The sequence below is a fragment of the Bradysia coprophila genome, assembly GCF_014529535.1.
Source record: "Bradysia coprophila strain Holo2 chromosome X unlocalized genomic scaffold, BU_Bcop_v1 contig_20, whole genome shotgun sequence".
NCBI lineage: Eukaryota > Metazoa > Arthropoda > Insecta > Diptera > Sciaridae > Bradysia > Bradysia coprophila.
In genome coordinates this window covers 5,131,848-5,148,360 of record NW_023503307.1, presented here as the reverse complement: position 1 = coordinate 5,148,360, position 16,513 = coordinate 5,131,848, and the positions used below count along the sequence as shown (strand labels likewise).

General features: G+C 36.6%; 2 protein-coding genes across 4 annotated transcripts in view; one reads left to right on the top strand and one right to left on the bottom strand.

Annotated features, from left to right (window-relative positions):
* Positions 1-4,940: 4,940 nt before the first annotated feature.
* LOC119068639 (glutamine-dependent NAD(+) synthetase) overlaps positions 4,941-16,513 on the bottom strand; it is a 39,277-nt gene continuing 27,704 nt past the window's right edge. The window contains exons 2-8 of the mRNA XM_037172311.1: positions 8,646-8,816; positions 8,335-8,424; positions 8,107-8,272; positions 7,655-8,050; positions 6,937-7,593; positions 6,269-6,883; positions 4,941-6,207 (exon numbers count right to left, since the gene is read on the bottom strand). Of these exons, the coding sequence (XP_037028206.1) occupies positions 5,974-6,207; positions 6,269-6,883; positions 6,937-7,593; positions 7,655-8,050; positions 8,107-8,272; positions 8,335-8,424; positions 8,646-8,791 (2,304 nt within the window). The 5' untranslated portion in view covers positions 8,792-8,816 and the 3' untranslated portion in view covers positions 4,941-5,973. The remainder of the gene's footprint in view (positions 6,208-6,268; positions 6,884-6,936; positions 7,594-7,654; positions 8,051-8,106; positions 8,273-8,334; positions 8,425-8,645; positions 8,817-16,513) is intronic.
* LOC119068638 (cytosolic carboxypeptidase Nna1-like) overlaps positions 13,808-16,513 on the top strand; it is a 30,143-nt gene continuing 27,437 nt past the window's right edge. The window contains exon 1 of one of the 3 annotated variants that reach the window (XM_037172310.1): positions 13,808-14,223. In XM_037172310.1, coding sequence (XP_037028205.1) covers positions 14,190-14,223 — 34 coding nt within the window. In that variant the 5' untranslated portion in view covers positions 13,808-14,189. The remainder of the gene's footprint in view (positions 14,224-16,513) is intronic. The other 2 variants (XM_037172309.1, XM_037172308.1) reach the window with 2 other exon arrangements.

Below are 16,513 nucleotides of genomic sequence, written 5' to 3'. Positions count from 1 at the left end.
TTTTCTGACAGTACAAAAAACCACCGGTGTCGACAATTTTACACTTGGTGCTGTTCAAGCAGGGAATATGAGTGTCCTTTTGTTTGCGTCTTATTTTTCTCGGACTCTGCAATAAGTAGCCAAAGCCATCAGTTGATGAAAAGTTGAAAGAAACATGCAGTTTTGTCCTTTTTATGTGCCAAGAAAGGTAGTGAAGCCAAAACAACTTACAAAAACTTTCGGCTCATGTGTAGCCAGTTGGTGGTGATTGAAGACCGAAAAAGTGCATTTTTCTCACGCGATTTTCTCCAACAGGCTAGCCATTAACAGAAAATAGATTGGGTTGTGGTAGTTTGACCAGCTCTGAGAAAACTGAGCAGTTTACGCACGCACATTTTGTTAAACTGCTGACTTTTCTCAGAGCTGGTCAAACGACTACAATCAAAACTAATTTTTATTTAAAGCTAACACATTCGTGGTTGTTATTACGGTCGTACATTTTTCAAAAAGGATCCTGATAAGATAAGATAAGATGGCAGGAAAGTTGATGCTTTTCAAGCACCTAAGCCGCCAATGAGCCTGTTGTGAATTACCCATATTTTCGAGAGATTTTACAATTCTGAATCGTTGTTCAGCTTTTTTTGTTGTTTTCTTAGAGACCTATTACGGTCGATAGAGCTGATTAGTGGTAACTAACAGCAGAGACTAATCTTTGTAGAGAAAATCGGTACTAGAAAACTATGTCTGACACGGGAGTCGAACCCATGACATATAGGGCGTGAGTCCATCGCTCTACCGATTGAGCTACCTGGACGGTAATGGATCCTAATGAATAGATATCATCAAAAATAAAATACGAGAAACACAAATGTGGGCTACAATTTTAGCCAAGCGCATCGATGCCTCTTAAAGCAATGAACACAATATTTAATTAAATATTTTCTTTACATTCCACTAACATTCCCCTTTTTACTCTGTTTCTAAATCCTCTCCCCTCTCAACTTTCTGTAGATACACATAGCAACGCGAGTTTGACATAATAGTAGGTTACAGTGCATGCTGCGAAAATGATTCATTACATGGGGGAACAATTTTGAGATACGAGCAACTCACAAGTGTGTGTTTAAGCGCCAAGGTTTGAAAACTGTTATTTTGACAAGGGTAGAGTTTGCATATCCAAGCCGAAGGCGAGGTATGTAACTACCCGCGTATATTGAGATCACGTCACAACGATCACAACAGTCGGCTTGTCACTGAATAGTTTTTCCGTTTCAGGATAATGCATTAATTTTGTTGTTTTCGTTATTTAGAATAAAAATTTTGCAGTGAAGTGAAGTGAATAATGTCTAACATAAGCAAAGTGTTTAGTGTTCTCGAATATAAGTGAAAAATACGCAACTAAAAGTGTTTGCCATGTGTTCATTACAAACATTGAGTTTATTGCTGGAGCAAAAAATGGCTGACACTTTCATTTTTGTGATTTTCTTTTCGAAATAATTCAAATGCTTTTGCGACATTCAACTCACGCCACTGGAAAATTTGTGTTCAAAAACACAAAACATCAATAATTATTTTTTTTTTTCTGTTGAAAGGCATTAAATATTTCAGATGATGCATTCTCCTTCATCTGGCTGCACCCCGCGAAAACTCGTTTTACGTGAATGACTGTGCACCCCGCGAAAATAGAGATTCCTTGACGATAGTGTCACACAAATATCCCTCATGTAATCGACCATTTTCGCAGGGGCCAAATTGATATGTAAGAATCAATTTTCGCTTGGGGCAAGCAATAAAATTCTTTTGTTTTCAGGCAATACTCTCTCTAGTAAACGAACTATTGTTTCGGGCCTTTTCCAATTGTTTTGAAATGTCAAACTAGCGAAGTTTGGTCGATTGATTCATTTCAATCATCAAATTGAGTAGCTTTCACAAGTTTGAAATTTCGAAACAATTCAACTCACGAGGGGTGATGTAAAGTGGCCTTTAACGCGCGCTGGCATGTAATAGTATTTTACATGACTAGGGATAAAAAGATGAAAAGTAGAGTTTTCGTGTGAATTTTGTTGATCCGAGGCGAAGCCGAGGTCAATAAACACACGAAAACGAGACTTTTCACTTTTTATCCCGAGTTATGTAATGGATTTTACATGCTAAGGGCGTCGAAAGAAGTGCTTGAAACATGAAAAGTACGGTTTTCGACGCATGTAGCAGCATGTAAAAGAATTTTAGGTCAAACTTGCGTTGCTATGTGTATCTATAGTTAGACGTGTCATTACTACAAGACCTCGGACTCGATCGTACTCATTGACTCACTTTATGAACAGGTACCAAGTGTAATTATTTGCCGACGTTATACACAAACAGTTTGACCAACATTTCGCTTAAGTACAAGCAAAGCGTTTACTATTCTACTGGCCAGTAGCATGCACCAATAAAAATGTAAAGAAAAACGTTGCGTTTTCGAATTTAATTTTAGTGTTCAGTGCTTTGACATAAAATTGAAAATTATTTCTTTTAAAATTCGAATAGCAAAACCTAATTACTACCTAGTGATACGAGTGCAATTTTAAATGTTAACCCAAATGTTTTAGTTCGTTAGAGTTAAGTATATAACTTTCCATTTACGTATTGTATGTACATGACTATGTATTTGTTTATTAAATTTCACTTACAAGCTAGGTAAACGCACTTATATAATACCCAACATTGTATGCGATTTAACTTGTCCAGTCCACCGGTATTTCGCATCATCGCAAAATTTTTATTGGTCTTAGGCAATAGTTTTTCTTTCTTTTTCTGTTCGGCAATATAAAGTAGCTGGCTCGGCAGCCACAGTAGCTTATGATAAAATTCTTATCTAAGTAAAGCTTAAATTTTATTAAATTGGTAACTGTGCGATCTATATCTGTAACTACACAATCATTATGTATAATTTGATAGGATAGAGTTGAAAGTTTTGCGGACAATTCTCTTAGTTTGAATGAAATAAAGGATTTTCATTGAAAAGGATCCCGGACTAAAGTGATAGAAAAACAACAACAGAAATGGAACTTTCACCATCGCTACGAGACAATAACCCAGTTTTACTCACATGTATTGTACAAATGGTCAACCGCATCGAGCAATAACATTTATGACCCAAATAACTTGCTCTAATACACTTGGGTTATCCATTCATACAGGTAGACGTTTAGTCTACTTGCAAGACCCAGTTTTTTTTTTCGAACAAACAATTATCGAAAAAAATTGCAAATTATGTGCCGATAGACTGAATGAAAAGAGAAGAAAGTCACGTGCAACCGTTCAACTTAATTGCTTCTTTAAAACTAATCCTTTTATGACGTTGAAACAAACAGGTTTTAAAGGAGCACATCCATAACGGTAATGTAAATTGGTCTCTGCACGTCTATTTTTAAAATTTCCTATCATAATATCGACATGAACACCATTACTGGGAATGTTCATTCAGTAGTAAAGGAAGTACCGATAAGTTAACAACTAAGATTTGAATTCAGTTTTGTGTTTCGATCTCGGCCAGTTTCTTCTTTCAACACGACAAAACGAAAATGTTTTACGATTTGTTGGTATCGGTGTCGGAGGTCATGTTTTGGTGTTTTATAATTTCAATGGTGTTAAGCATAAAATCAGTCGACGCCGAATCGATTAATTGGATAAAAGCTTGCAATGACCGGAGGAGATCTGTGATGTCAAAACGAGCCAATAAATTGAATAGTGGAAAATGTACATCGAGTGAAATAGCAGGTAGTGAACGGATTTTGATGAACGATTTAACATTTACTTCGAGCAGCACTACGGTTCGAAAAATAGAAGCAAGTCCATCTGCTGGAAAGAGGTTCATGTTACATGAACAATTATCAAAGTTGAAATACAGTAACGATCTGCGTAAAATTTGCTATTATAATCAGATCAGTAGATTTTTCCAAGAAACATCAAACATTTTATTAAATTATTAAAAAGACATCGAACACGGACGCTAAGTTGTTGTTTATTCATTGCTACATTCAAGCAGTTTCAAAGGTAAAATGTGACCGAATTTATCGATGTAGATTTTCGTTTAACGAAATAAATCATCGATGCAGAACATGTAAAAAATAAACAAAAATTACAAGGATTTAACCAGGATTTGAATTTGAGACAGGCAAATAACAAACTATAAAATGAGTTGTTTGTCCACAGCGACAACAAAATATAAATTAAGTCTGAACCATTATTGCCATGGGCCATGATCGCTGCGCAAAAACAGACAACATTTATCTTACGCCCCACTTTCCATCTGCGAATAGTGTTTCTTGAGGACTATTTTTATTTTATTTATTTTTTCACTATTCGAACTTTAATTCTCTCATAGACCGACATGAAATTGCGACCAAACGATATGACCAAATGTGGTACACTGTTATTGTTTGTGTCCAAATGGATTGTAGCGTTATATGGTCACTACTTTGCGGAATTCGGTCACTAGTTTATCCTAGTGGTGACCAAAGAACTGGCCAATCCAAAACATTTATGTCGATCCTGCGGAATTTATCATTTGTAAAAATGTAACGTAAAGGCGATTTGGTCGATACTACATGTTAGAGAAGCATAACGTAACGACATAGACCAAAATCTCTTTATTTTACATTTCATAAAAGGATTGATTCGCTAGAATCCAACAAATCGCTTCCACATTACTTTTTGTAAAAGGATAAATTTGCCCCTACATTGCATTTCGGAAAAACATGTATTCGATGTATTCTCTAGGATCGAACAAAATACCTTACGGTAGCCTTCAAATGAGAAAAAGTTTTTCGAAAGGGTACCCAAAAAGTGAGTATACCTGTGAGTTATGGGACCTCGATATACACTGAAAAACCGTTCCACCATATCTGAGCAGATCCTTCCCCATAATTTTTTCCGAATTTTGTATGGACTTTCACGGTATGGTCATCAAGCAAAAAAAAGGGTACCCAAAACAGAGTATTGTTAGGGTTATGGGACTTCAGAGAACTCAGAAAAACCGTTCCGTTGCGTAGAAGAATAATTTCCAAGAATCGAACAAAATTGAAGTCACCACAACCATTTCTTTTCGTATCAGAATAGCATATGTATGATGATTTGACTCTTCACCACCTTGGAAGAAAGAAATTAAGAGAATGCAGGGATTGAATGTTAACAAACGAATTTCAGTCACCCGAAATGAAAAATATTATGATTTCACACATTTCAGTTGGGGAGTTTCCTTTGCCGAATTTAGTCACTACTTCAAAGCTTAGTGCTTATTTTATTGGCTTAGTGGTTTATTTTTTGAGTTCGTGGTCGCATATAAGGAGTGGTTCGTTCTTTGGTCACCCTTTCAGCATTAAGGTTGAACTATTGAAGTAACGAAAAAAAAAATTCGTCCAATTTCTGTATTTGAAATGAAAACGTTCATCACGAAACACTATTCGCAGATTCTGCGATTAGTCTACAAGAAACACTATTCGCAGAATCACTCTCCCACTTTTGAGACTTTCCATTTTCACCAAGGAATCATAAAAAAGGTAACGTCAGAGGTAAACAGTGCCATGTCTTCTCAAGAATCAATTGCACGGGTCCTACAAAAGTTGCTTCCTAGGCCATAATTGTCCAGGGCGCTGAAAGGGCCAGACTATTTTATTAATTTTAGGCATTCCGACATTTTCATGTGTCGCATCATCTATGTTCAGTACACATGTCCACATTTAGCAAGGACTTTTATTCATGAAAGAAAATAGTTTTTAGAATGGAAAAACGAATCGAATCAGCTAGATAAAATGTTTAAATTCGTCGTACCTTTCTACTAACATTTTTTCAGCCTGAAAGAGCACTTGGTAATCAATACCTGTCCGAAAACTTTCAATTCTTCAAATCAACTCAATAAATCTCCTCAATTCATTTCCATTCATAACATGGAATCGGTGTCCTTTCTCTTGAATTTTTTACGTTTTTCGATATGAAATATAAAACTTAGCTCTAGACGGGAACCCCAGTCCGATCCTTAATTTTTCCCATCACATTCACGTTCAGTTTATTGTAGGACGCACGTTTGGCAGCATCCATTGTGGCCAACGACATTGTCGATGCCTTTGAATCGCGTTGCGATGAGCTTCTCGTTAGTGATTGTTGATTTTCTAGTGATTGCTGTTTGGTAATCTTGGAACTCCGATCGGTTATGGTAGTGGACGATGTTGAATTCATAGTTTTCAGCTGGTTAAAGAATTGTCGGAAATTATGACAGAGAAATAAAAAAAAGGGAAAATCAAATTACCACATCGTCAATAGCTCGAAATTGCCAACTCCAATTGGCTCGATACAAAAATGGACGATGATCAAAGCGATTGTCATCGGGACTGTATGATTCCGCATGATATGATGGTGTTAGCACAGTCATTTTATGGCGATTGATTGCATAACAACGGAAGAAATGTTTGACTTTGTCCGCAACTTCTTGCGGTGAATACTCATCTTTCCACAATCCGACCAGTCTACAGAACATGCTGTACGGTCCGCAATGGTTCTGCTTTCGCAGCTTACCAAATTGGCTCAATTCATCATAGGTCATACCCATATCCTGTTCATCCGTTTGCGTCACTTGTCCATCGACTAACGGTTCCAATTCCGCTGTCGGTGGTGCCTCCAAAATATTTGATAGGATCGGCAGGTCGAATTTCTCTTTGGCGTAGTTTAGGAATTTCTTCAAATCAGTCTTAGATATACCACCGATTGGATTGATGTCAGCACTGGAACAATCGTATTTGGTCATATAACCACGCAGTGCTTCATCCACATTCGAAGAACCAAGTACGAGCAAACCACCGGGACGATTACGCACCCATAACATTAATTGTGCGAATAAATACGAAAGAACCATGCGAATGCGAGCCTAAATTTCAAAACTTTTAGTTAGAAGAAAGTCAATTTGCCGTTCTCATTTACCTGAATATTTTGCAAGGCTAAATTTTGCCTGGGACATCCGCCGTGAGACCGAAATTTCGGCATTAATCCTGTAACAGCAGTGAAGATACCGAGTAACGCCGTGACGGCTGTATCAATGTTTATCTCCAAATGATAACTTCCAATTTGATTAGCCAAAGTAGATGCAAGCTGACGCGTGGCGTTCGATGAATTTTGTCCACCCATATAACAAGTGACCAAAAGTCGACTACAAAGAGCGGCTGGAATATCCGGCGTGTACGTTGGATCTGCGAGTATTTTACGTACATCGTCCAGCACTTGAGAGTCGCCCAGTTTAATAGCTGAAACAACTTGTCGACACATGGAATGAACGATCACGGCCGTACTGCTAGAATCAGCACCACCGCTAAGCGGTAAAAAGAATCCACCTTGACCAGATCGACGTAAGTAATCCCAAAGCCAACAGGCTGGACCCAATGCAATTTCTTCTTCAGGTGAATGATAATTGAACTCAAACGGTCCGTTGACTGGTGTAAAAAAGTCGTGAGCATTCGATAGTTCATAGTCAACCATAACTCGTGGATATGTTTCCGAAGCAGCTGCTGAGTTGCTTCTCGATCGTAAAGACATTCGAAACGACCGTATGTCTTCGAGGTCGAATGTAGCAGTCGTCACTTCCTATTCAGATATTCGTAATTCGTCATCGAAGTTTTAATTTTGGCAACAGGAATACACTTACAACGTCCTGAATGGCGTACTGCTTTCCTCTTGCAATTATATCACCGTTCAATGCGATCGCTGAGCATCCATTAAAGTACACCCTCTGACCGTCACAACCTCTCAGATTGCTGAAGAGATACGCTCCACCCGCCTTGAAACTTGCATTTTTTATTAGATCAGTTGCTATGAACGCCTTCCGCAATTCCATGTAACTTCCCGACGCATTGACCATAATTTCGACGCCGGACAGGGACAGATTAATGTGGGTACTCTTAACATGCCACAGCTCTTCACATATTTCGTAGCCAATGCAAGTATCTTTAGTCGATAAAACGGCATCGCCGATTGGAACGGTACGCTGACCAGTTTGATCGGAGATCATTCGTGGAAGGCAAAATTCTTCGGTGGTCATTTTCTAAGCGAAAAAAGCCGATAAATTGATGTAGTCAGAGGAACATATTTGATTTTTACCTTAACCCAAGGTGAAAACCATCGCGTCTCACGGTAGTTACCGCCATCACAGTTTGTCAGCTTTGGTCGAATTAGAAGAATTTTTTTGTTCAGAAAAGCTACTCGGCAGTTGTACGCAACATTTCTGTGTTGAATTGGCATACCCACATCGATCAACATGTCTTGACTGATGAACGAAAATTAGACTGGAATTTACGGAAGGTTGATGTGTTTATCATGGTCACTTACCACAATGGAGATGTCATCAAGCATAATAATACCTCCCAGGAATGTAAAAATGTGTCTGGCTCATAGAAGTGATCTTCACAACTGTAACCGCTAAAATTAAAACAAAAATTTCTGTCAACTACCGCTTGAAGTACGGATAGATTCCAAGTGGGAACTTCATATGCATATCAGACTTAAACTGTTATGATTCAAGGAAAATGTTAATCGTACAATCATGGTGTGCTCAAATATTAAGCGTAGCATCCAATTGGTCATCACGGTATCTTCTAAGCCATTCCAAACAAACGACAAATCCAGTTAAAAAAACTTACCAGACTTCTAATTCCGGACCGGTGCGATAAGTAGCGCCAAGTTCACGTGCCTCAATAATGGACTGAAGTATGCGGCCCATGTTCCCTTCGAAATCAAGCGCCCATTGATTCAGAGTTGTTACAGCAACGGTCACTTTTCGACCCATTTTGGATGTTCAAACTGATGTGGAACTGCAATGGTACAACAGAAATTCGGTTCTCAGTTATATAGAGATGCACACACGCCGATTGTTGTTTATATATTTTCGATTATCGATCAAACAAAAGACGATACAGAATTTATTCACTACATCGCATGCGACTATATGCAATGAAGATGGCACCTGCATGCGTCAATTGTGGCTATAAATTCTGGTTAGGAATTTCCAATATTTATTACTTAGTTTAAGACTATCGATAGTCGGCTTATCAGTCTGATGATTGAGTTCTGTAATGGTAATGCATTTAGGCTTCTTGTACAATCCCTTCTCATGCATTCTTGTTCTGGATATTTAATTTAAAAAATGCTACAATTTGTGCGTAACGTAATCGTTTATTGTTTTCATGCTTTTGTAAGCCATTCGCAAATTTTTCTGGGTACAGGATTCATCAGAAACGACAAGATTGCATTAAAAATCATCAAAAATATGTACACTATCAGGGCCAGACAAGTTAATGGTAAATGTTTTTTGCAGCAAATGAAATTCAAAAGTTTTACATTGACCCATTGAGTGAATCGACTGAGGCTCTTCAGCAAAAATGAGATTAAAAATGTGAGAATAAGAAATGCAAGAGCAAACATGGGCAGCCTAATTTGTCCGTGTACGTCTTGAGAAACACACTGCTTCGAATGGGATTTGATCAAATGCAGTACGTGGTCAATTTTACTTTTGTAGTTGTTGACGGTTTTGCAGTGTTTTTTTTCCTTATTGATCAGTTCATTTAGTACTAACGCTGCACGACGACTCTTCACTTTCGCACGCTTCGATGGACTTTCATTCACTTCCGATGGAATACTACTTGCAACATCCTCGTCGCTGGTACACTCGAATGGCTGACGATGAATGTCACTCAATCCAATGTCTAATCGTTTGCGATTGTAGATACCGTTTCTCGAATCCCATTTGTTGTTCGGTCCAATCGTTGAAAATGGTTCTAGTGGCTCTTTCAGAAAATCGGGATTGAATCCGTTCAGCTCCTTTGCTTGCATTTTCAGGTGGATTTATATTAATTGAGACAGAGAAGTCTGAGATAAATAGTAATTTTGCTAGAGCAGGTTCATTCGTAAAAGTGAAAGACGATTATTGGATTATCTGGCACTGATTTGTTGCTTAGATCAAAATCATTCAGTGAAGCTGACGTAAAGTGCTGCAGTGATTTTGTCTAAACAGCCTCAATGAAGCGGGTTTCATCGAGTCTGTTTAATTTTGTCTTAACTCTATTTCATCTCATAATATGTAGTACGTACCAAAGAACTCAGACTGCAAACTGGTAGCAAACAGGGGCTCAAGAAGCAGATTCGTGGTCTATTCTTCACGTATTGAGTTTGCTCTTCTCAGGGACTATTTCTGGGTTAACATTTTCCCATATTTTCTTACATTTTTCTCCATTTTCTCGAAGTTTCCTAAATTTTTCCAAATTTGCCCAAAACAATTTTGGGAAACTACGGAAAATATGTAGTGAATGCAACCGGTAATTGCAAACCAACGATAATGTCCTGTCAGAAAATGGCGATCATTTCGAATGCATATGAATCAGTGAAAACAACCCGTAAAAGGTAAATGTGACGCAAGTCCTTTATCTTACTTACAAAATAACTGATATCGTTGAGGGTGACGCATTCTGCGCCTGTATGCAAAAGTTTTATCAACAAAAAATTGACCCAAAACATAGCACTGTCAAGCCCCGAATTTAGTAGTAAACAAGTCAATATCTTGTACCACACAATTCCCTTTCCCTTTATTCACTCGAAAGTTAATTCAAATTACCTAAAAGGAATTGTCAATTACAGCAGGCTAGAAATCTTATTTTCTTCCCTAATATGGTCTTCTTTACCTAATTTTTGATCAAATTCAATTCAATTCAACGCCAGCAATACTGAGAACAATTTGGAACCGTTTTTGCTTAAATTCTGTGAAAAATTAAAAAAATATGTTTTTTCTCGTACCATTTTTTACACACTAGAAGGTCAACGAATCAGTGAAACTTTACGTCAAGTCTATATTTGTTTGAAAGCTCTTGAAATTCCCTTTACAATGAGCTACGACACGACTATATTGCTTTCCAGTCACAGATTTCAGAAAGCTTTAAATCCAGCAAAAATCTAAAAAAGTCATGGTCGGTAGCACTTTTTGTAATTTTGCATCAGTGATTCGAATTTTTATAAATTTTTAAGTATGCCAAATTGAAGCCACGGTCTCTACGAGTAATTATCATATACGCTTATTAACAAATTTTTTTCCTCACAGTCGCCAAAACTGATCTCATTTTGGGACCAAAAAGTCGGTTTTCAGAGGTGCGCAGCGCGTGGGAGTTTCGATCTTCTTTTTGTATTTTCGTGTTCATTCTGCATCGAACCCACCCGCAGGCCTTAAAAAACAAAAAACGTTCGTCAAAACGCTACACCCTATTAATCAATGAAAACAGTTAAAATTGCTATTCTATCAGATATTACATTTAAATATTTAGTACATAATAGTACGTAACAGAGCGCGCGGTTGTCCTTTGTAATCGTCACGTTCATTCGAATAAGAAAAATTTGATAATTATCAAATTTCAATATCTTTATAATCATCAAAATAATCGATAATGATTTGATTAATCAATAAAAGATAATTTCTTTCGATTGATAATAGTTTTGAACGTCTCCGCCATGCATAGTTTTATCAATATTAATATCAGCTTTGAAATTTTGAAAATGTAAAGTATTATTTATGAAAGAATTAAATGCACGGGAAATGAAGCACGGAAATTCTCAAGGTCGTAAAACAACATCAACAAAATTTCGTTAATTAGACAATTTAAGCCGAAGAAAACTTTTTCAAATATTTTCTTTACATTTTTCTTTTATGCGACGCAAATATTGTAAATTGAAAAGTTTTAAGCGATTTTATGTGTAACCTTGCTGTGCTGCAGGTAATACGACAATAAAGGGAATACTTTTTAATTAAAATTCTGCATAACACTATGTGTAGTGTATACCTATACCTACCAGGCATTATTCAAAATATTTTCTCATTGTCGTCGGATTTTGTGAAAATGTCTTTATACAACATACACACATAAAAGTCTGATAATAGCGAGCTCTGCATGCAACTTCTATATTTTTAGAACAAAGAATTTTCTTACATTCAACAGAGCATAGCCCATGTTTATTTCATAGAGGTTATTAAAGTTTATTAAATATCAACGAAGCACTTGAATTTATCGCTTTTATCGTCCAATATTATTCTTGGCAAATCCAAAAATAAAGTTGTTTCTCAAAAGTCGATGATACCACTTTACCTTGCAACGCCCTTTCAACGTGATATATGTTTGCGTTTCTCATACGAAGATGTTTTATATTTATCCGATTTCTTTTTTTAACTTTTTATAAAAATATTTCGTATCGCGATATGACCATTAAATTTGTTACTTCTTTTGTACGTAAAGATTAACATGATTTTTTCGCACAAAATCTATTACTTCATTTGTTCTGGAAATTTGTGTACAGGCCGAAGGGCCGATCATGTCCGGTCCTGAAGGTACAATTATTGTACTAAACACAACTTGTTTCTTAAAAGAACTTTTGTTAAAACATTTTGTTCAACTACTTAAATGAACTCTGTGTTACAATCTTAAAAAAACTTTTTTGTTCAGCAACGAAATCCACTTTCTATAAATTTCCTATCATCTCTTAATTATCAAATGCGAACAAAAATATGTTATCGGAATGTGGCCCATTTCCACATTGGTGCTAAGATTAGATGTGATGATAAACTACAAGAAGTATGCTTGATATATGTAACGAATTGGAGCCTTTGTCACACAGGATGTGATGCTAAAATCGTCTTCAGTTCGTATTGGAAAACTTACTCTTAGTGCGGAAAACAACCAAAATCGTTAGATGTACCTATTGATATAGTTATTTATGCTACCAAGTGGTAAACGCATTTATCACCCAGTTGTACATAAAGCATTTCCCAACCCAACAAAGTCAACAAAAGTCTTACGTTTCGTCACTGAGTTGAGAGAAATATATTGTAATGACTATTGAGGGTCTAAGTAGATGTCGAGGAGGATGTTATACAAATGGAAAAGTACATTCAAACACTTAAATTATCGTAAATCGATTTTTGGCACTCTCTTCTCGTAGAACCAGTCATGCTTTACAATGATAATGATTAATACGACAATATAACAAATGGAAGGTGGAATGTGTTCTTTCAAGCTTGATCTTTCAGATTTATGAATTCCGGACTATTAAAATAGTCTTGTATAGTGGATGCTGTACAGATACATCTTCATTCCGCAAAACAATTCCTTTAAAGTTTGTTGCATCGCATCGGAATACAAAAGCACGAATTCATTTGGCAAAAACTTTTGTACATACAACCAAAACTTCGAATTGAATATTCAGTAAGTAGTGAACTGATTACTCAGAAAATAAAATTCCGCCAGCCAAGAGGCTTTTATAGGAAAACTTTATATCTACCGCCAAGACCATTATTACAGTTCGTGCGCATTGCACACGAATGATAAAAAAAATGTTTATAATTCTTAGAATCAAAAGTTAAACGTGATCTAATGCTAAGCACATATTGTTCTAACCATCGTGTACCTATAACAATAAATTAAGTTCGTTGACTACATGCTTCATGTTACGTGCCAAGATAATATTTCTATTTGTTGAGCTTTTTACCCGTTTTCGCAATGTATATTGTTAAACCTCACCATACAACCATTACTTTAGTTATATGTTAAACAAAAGTTTTATTGGTAAAAATGAAATGAAAAATCGGATATTACAAGTCTATTTGAACAGAAAGCACGGCGACCGAAGATACGTTTTGAGGCATTTCACCCAGTTGGTTGTCGTACTTCAGAATAACGGGTCACATAAACGGATTAACTGTGACTGGCGTTATAATTATTCACTTCAGTTCACCGTCACAAGTAGAATATTCAAGCGTTTCGGGAACCTTTGAAAAGCTGGAGACTTTCTTGGAGGAATTTTTTCGATTAAAAGTTAATATGAAATGATAACAAGCAGGCTGATTTATATTAACCGACGGAATGTTCCTATAATCAGATTTTATGACACGCGAAAAATAAAAAAAAAAATTGATCAAACATTGTCTGCATGTAGCGAGGGTTTTTTGATTGATAAATTTAATATTCTTTAACAAGAAATATATGTGCGTGTAAGTGGTATGGTGATGGCTTTACAGTGGTGTTAAACAGTGTATTTATTTTTTAGACATGATATATGGATATGAGTGTACATGGTGTACAGACATTTAAATAAATAGATAAAATAGACTTTGTAGTCAACGGAATTTTCGTACACTTTTTATCTGAGAAAAAATGGATGTGCCACTAACAGACAATATTAATGCAGGTAAGATTGATTTTACAACCAAATTTCTAATATTTTCCAAATATCAATAGTTGGATTTAAAAACGGTTTTCTTTTTATGTGACTACGGATCGGTAACTAAACAATCGTGCTTTTTGTTTGTTAAGTAGTTAAGACTAAAATAAAGAATCGATACGTCGGGCTCTCATGTGGAATGCTAGATGAATAATCAGACAAGACCCGATGACATCATTTGTCCGAAAGTTACGTTGTTGAAACGCTTCATGTAAAGTTTCTCAGCTGTGAAATACATTAAGCAACACGTTGCATATAACTTCCTCTCGACGAGAGTAAGTTTTATGCAATGCGTCTCTCGTGTTGACAACGCGGCATTGTTGAGTATATAGAATGAATAGGATTGACAACGCTGACAATGCTGAAAGAGTTAAAGTTCATTCGAACACGTATGTTTCTTTTCCATGTTAAATAAAGAAATTGGAAATTGAAGCTATCAGAATCGGATGTTGTGGTTGATTTTCGGATGCAGAGGATCGGTTAGAATTTTGTCGAAATTAGACTATATATTACCATATTTTCAACATCACAAAAAAGATGAATTCAAAACCTAATCAGACCCTATTTGACTCGAACGTACATGCAACTACCGTTCCACACGCCCGTGCTGTTTTCATGTATCTGTAGATACCTCCATTAGAAAAGTGCATGTTTTTGGTTTTCGATCAGCTTCCGCTATGAAAGCAAAATTTTCAGTCATGAATCGGTATGTGGTTGAAATGGATCATTTATCGGAAAGTTGTCAAATATCCTCTGAGTTGAAAACAATTCTGTTCTTCCGAACAAAGTTTACAGTTTACAGTTTACACTAAACATCGGTGTTTCAGCTTCAAATAATTATTGGACACGATGTTAACGAGACGATTTACTTTGTGCAACAATATTAGTAAAACTGAATACCACTAAACTCGATGCAATGTTCCTCATTCCCTTGACTGTAATGCATGGGTTTTCAAAAACATTTTTTCTTCGATGCGAAATTTAATTCCCGAGGTTAACTTCGACGATGGGAGATAGGATAGGTGGAACTAAGGATTTTAAAGCTTTTGTTACTTGGCTCTAATGAATGCGATGAAGTTTCGATAGATCCCTTGACTGAAAGTAAAGATCTTACTCAAAAATGGTTTTCACAATATTTTCACTACGATTGAAAATGAATATGACCATGATGTATGTATGGTAACACGTTAACTTGACAAACATTTCGAAACATTTTCTCTTAATTCGACGAGGAATGAAATTCCTTAGGTTCAGTTTGAAGATGAGTTGTAATGGACTGGCGATCTTAGAGATGGTCCAGGGGCCACAGAACATCCTGTGACCATGAAAGGGGAGGAGAATCTGCTGGTCGTTTTTGGTGCAGTTTGGTGCACTGATTACGAAAAGTTCGGGTGCCAGGCTGAGCTCCTGGTCATTCTCGAGATATCAGTCAGTTTTTGGCCCGAATTCGGGCTTTTTTCAGTCTTTGCTGTATCGACCCATGAAGATCAAACTTTAGACTAAAACTGTCTTTAGGAAAATTATAGGATATTGAATTCTGCATCTTACACACCCCCCCTGAACAAAAATAAAGTTTTACCGAAAATGCACCCAAAAATTGATTGCTGTTCTCAATAGAGGTACCCTAGAGGAGTTCAAAACGATGGTCCGTTAAGCTGGACCAGATGCTTCCCCACACCCATACAACTAACGAAAAAATTGTATGGGCTGGGGAAGCATCTGGTCCAGCTTAACGGACCATCGTTTTGAACTCCTCTAGGGTACCTCTATTGAGAACAGCAATCAATTTTTGGGTGCATTTTCGGTAAAACTTAATTTTTGTTCAGGGGGGGTGTGCTTAGCTCTTTGGACGAAAATGTTGTAGGAATTGAAGGAATGGTCGAAAAAATCGATCGAAAATGAGGTAAAAATCGTTAAAAATGAACAATTTTGCTCGAAAATCTAAGAAATGTGTATTTTTCAAGTTTTTCAACAACCCAATGGACAAAGGATTACGATGTCGTGTGTAATTGATGGAATTCGAAGCAGACGGTAAGGGCAAAGTGTTTGCCTTTGTTCATAGATGACGAATCCGCAATACAAATTTTGTCTATCTGTCTGCCTGTCCGTCACGTCAATGTTTTGAGTAAATCAAATCCGTATTCAATTTTTTCTAAGTGTTTTAAGGTCTTTTGAGGATATCTACGGCAAAATAAACGATGGAAATGTAAATGAAACGGCAAACGATAGGTATTGTCGATACCAATTCAGAAAAAAA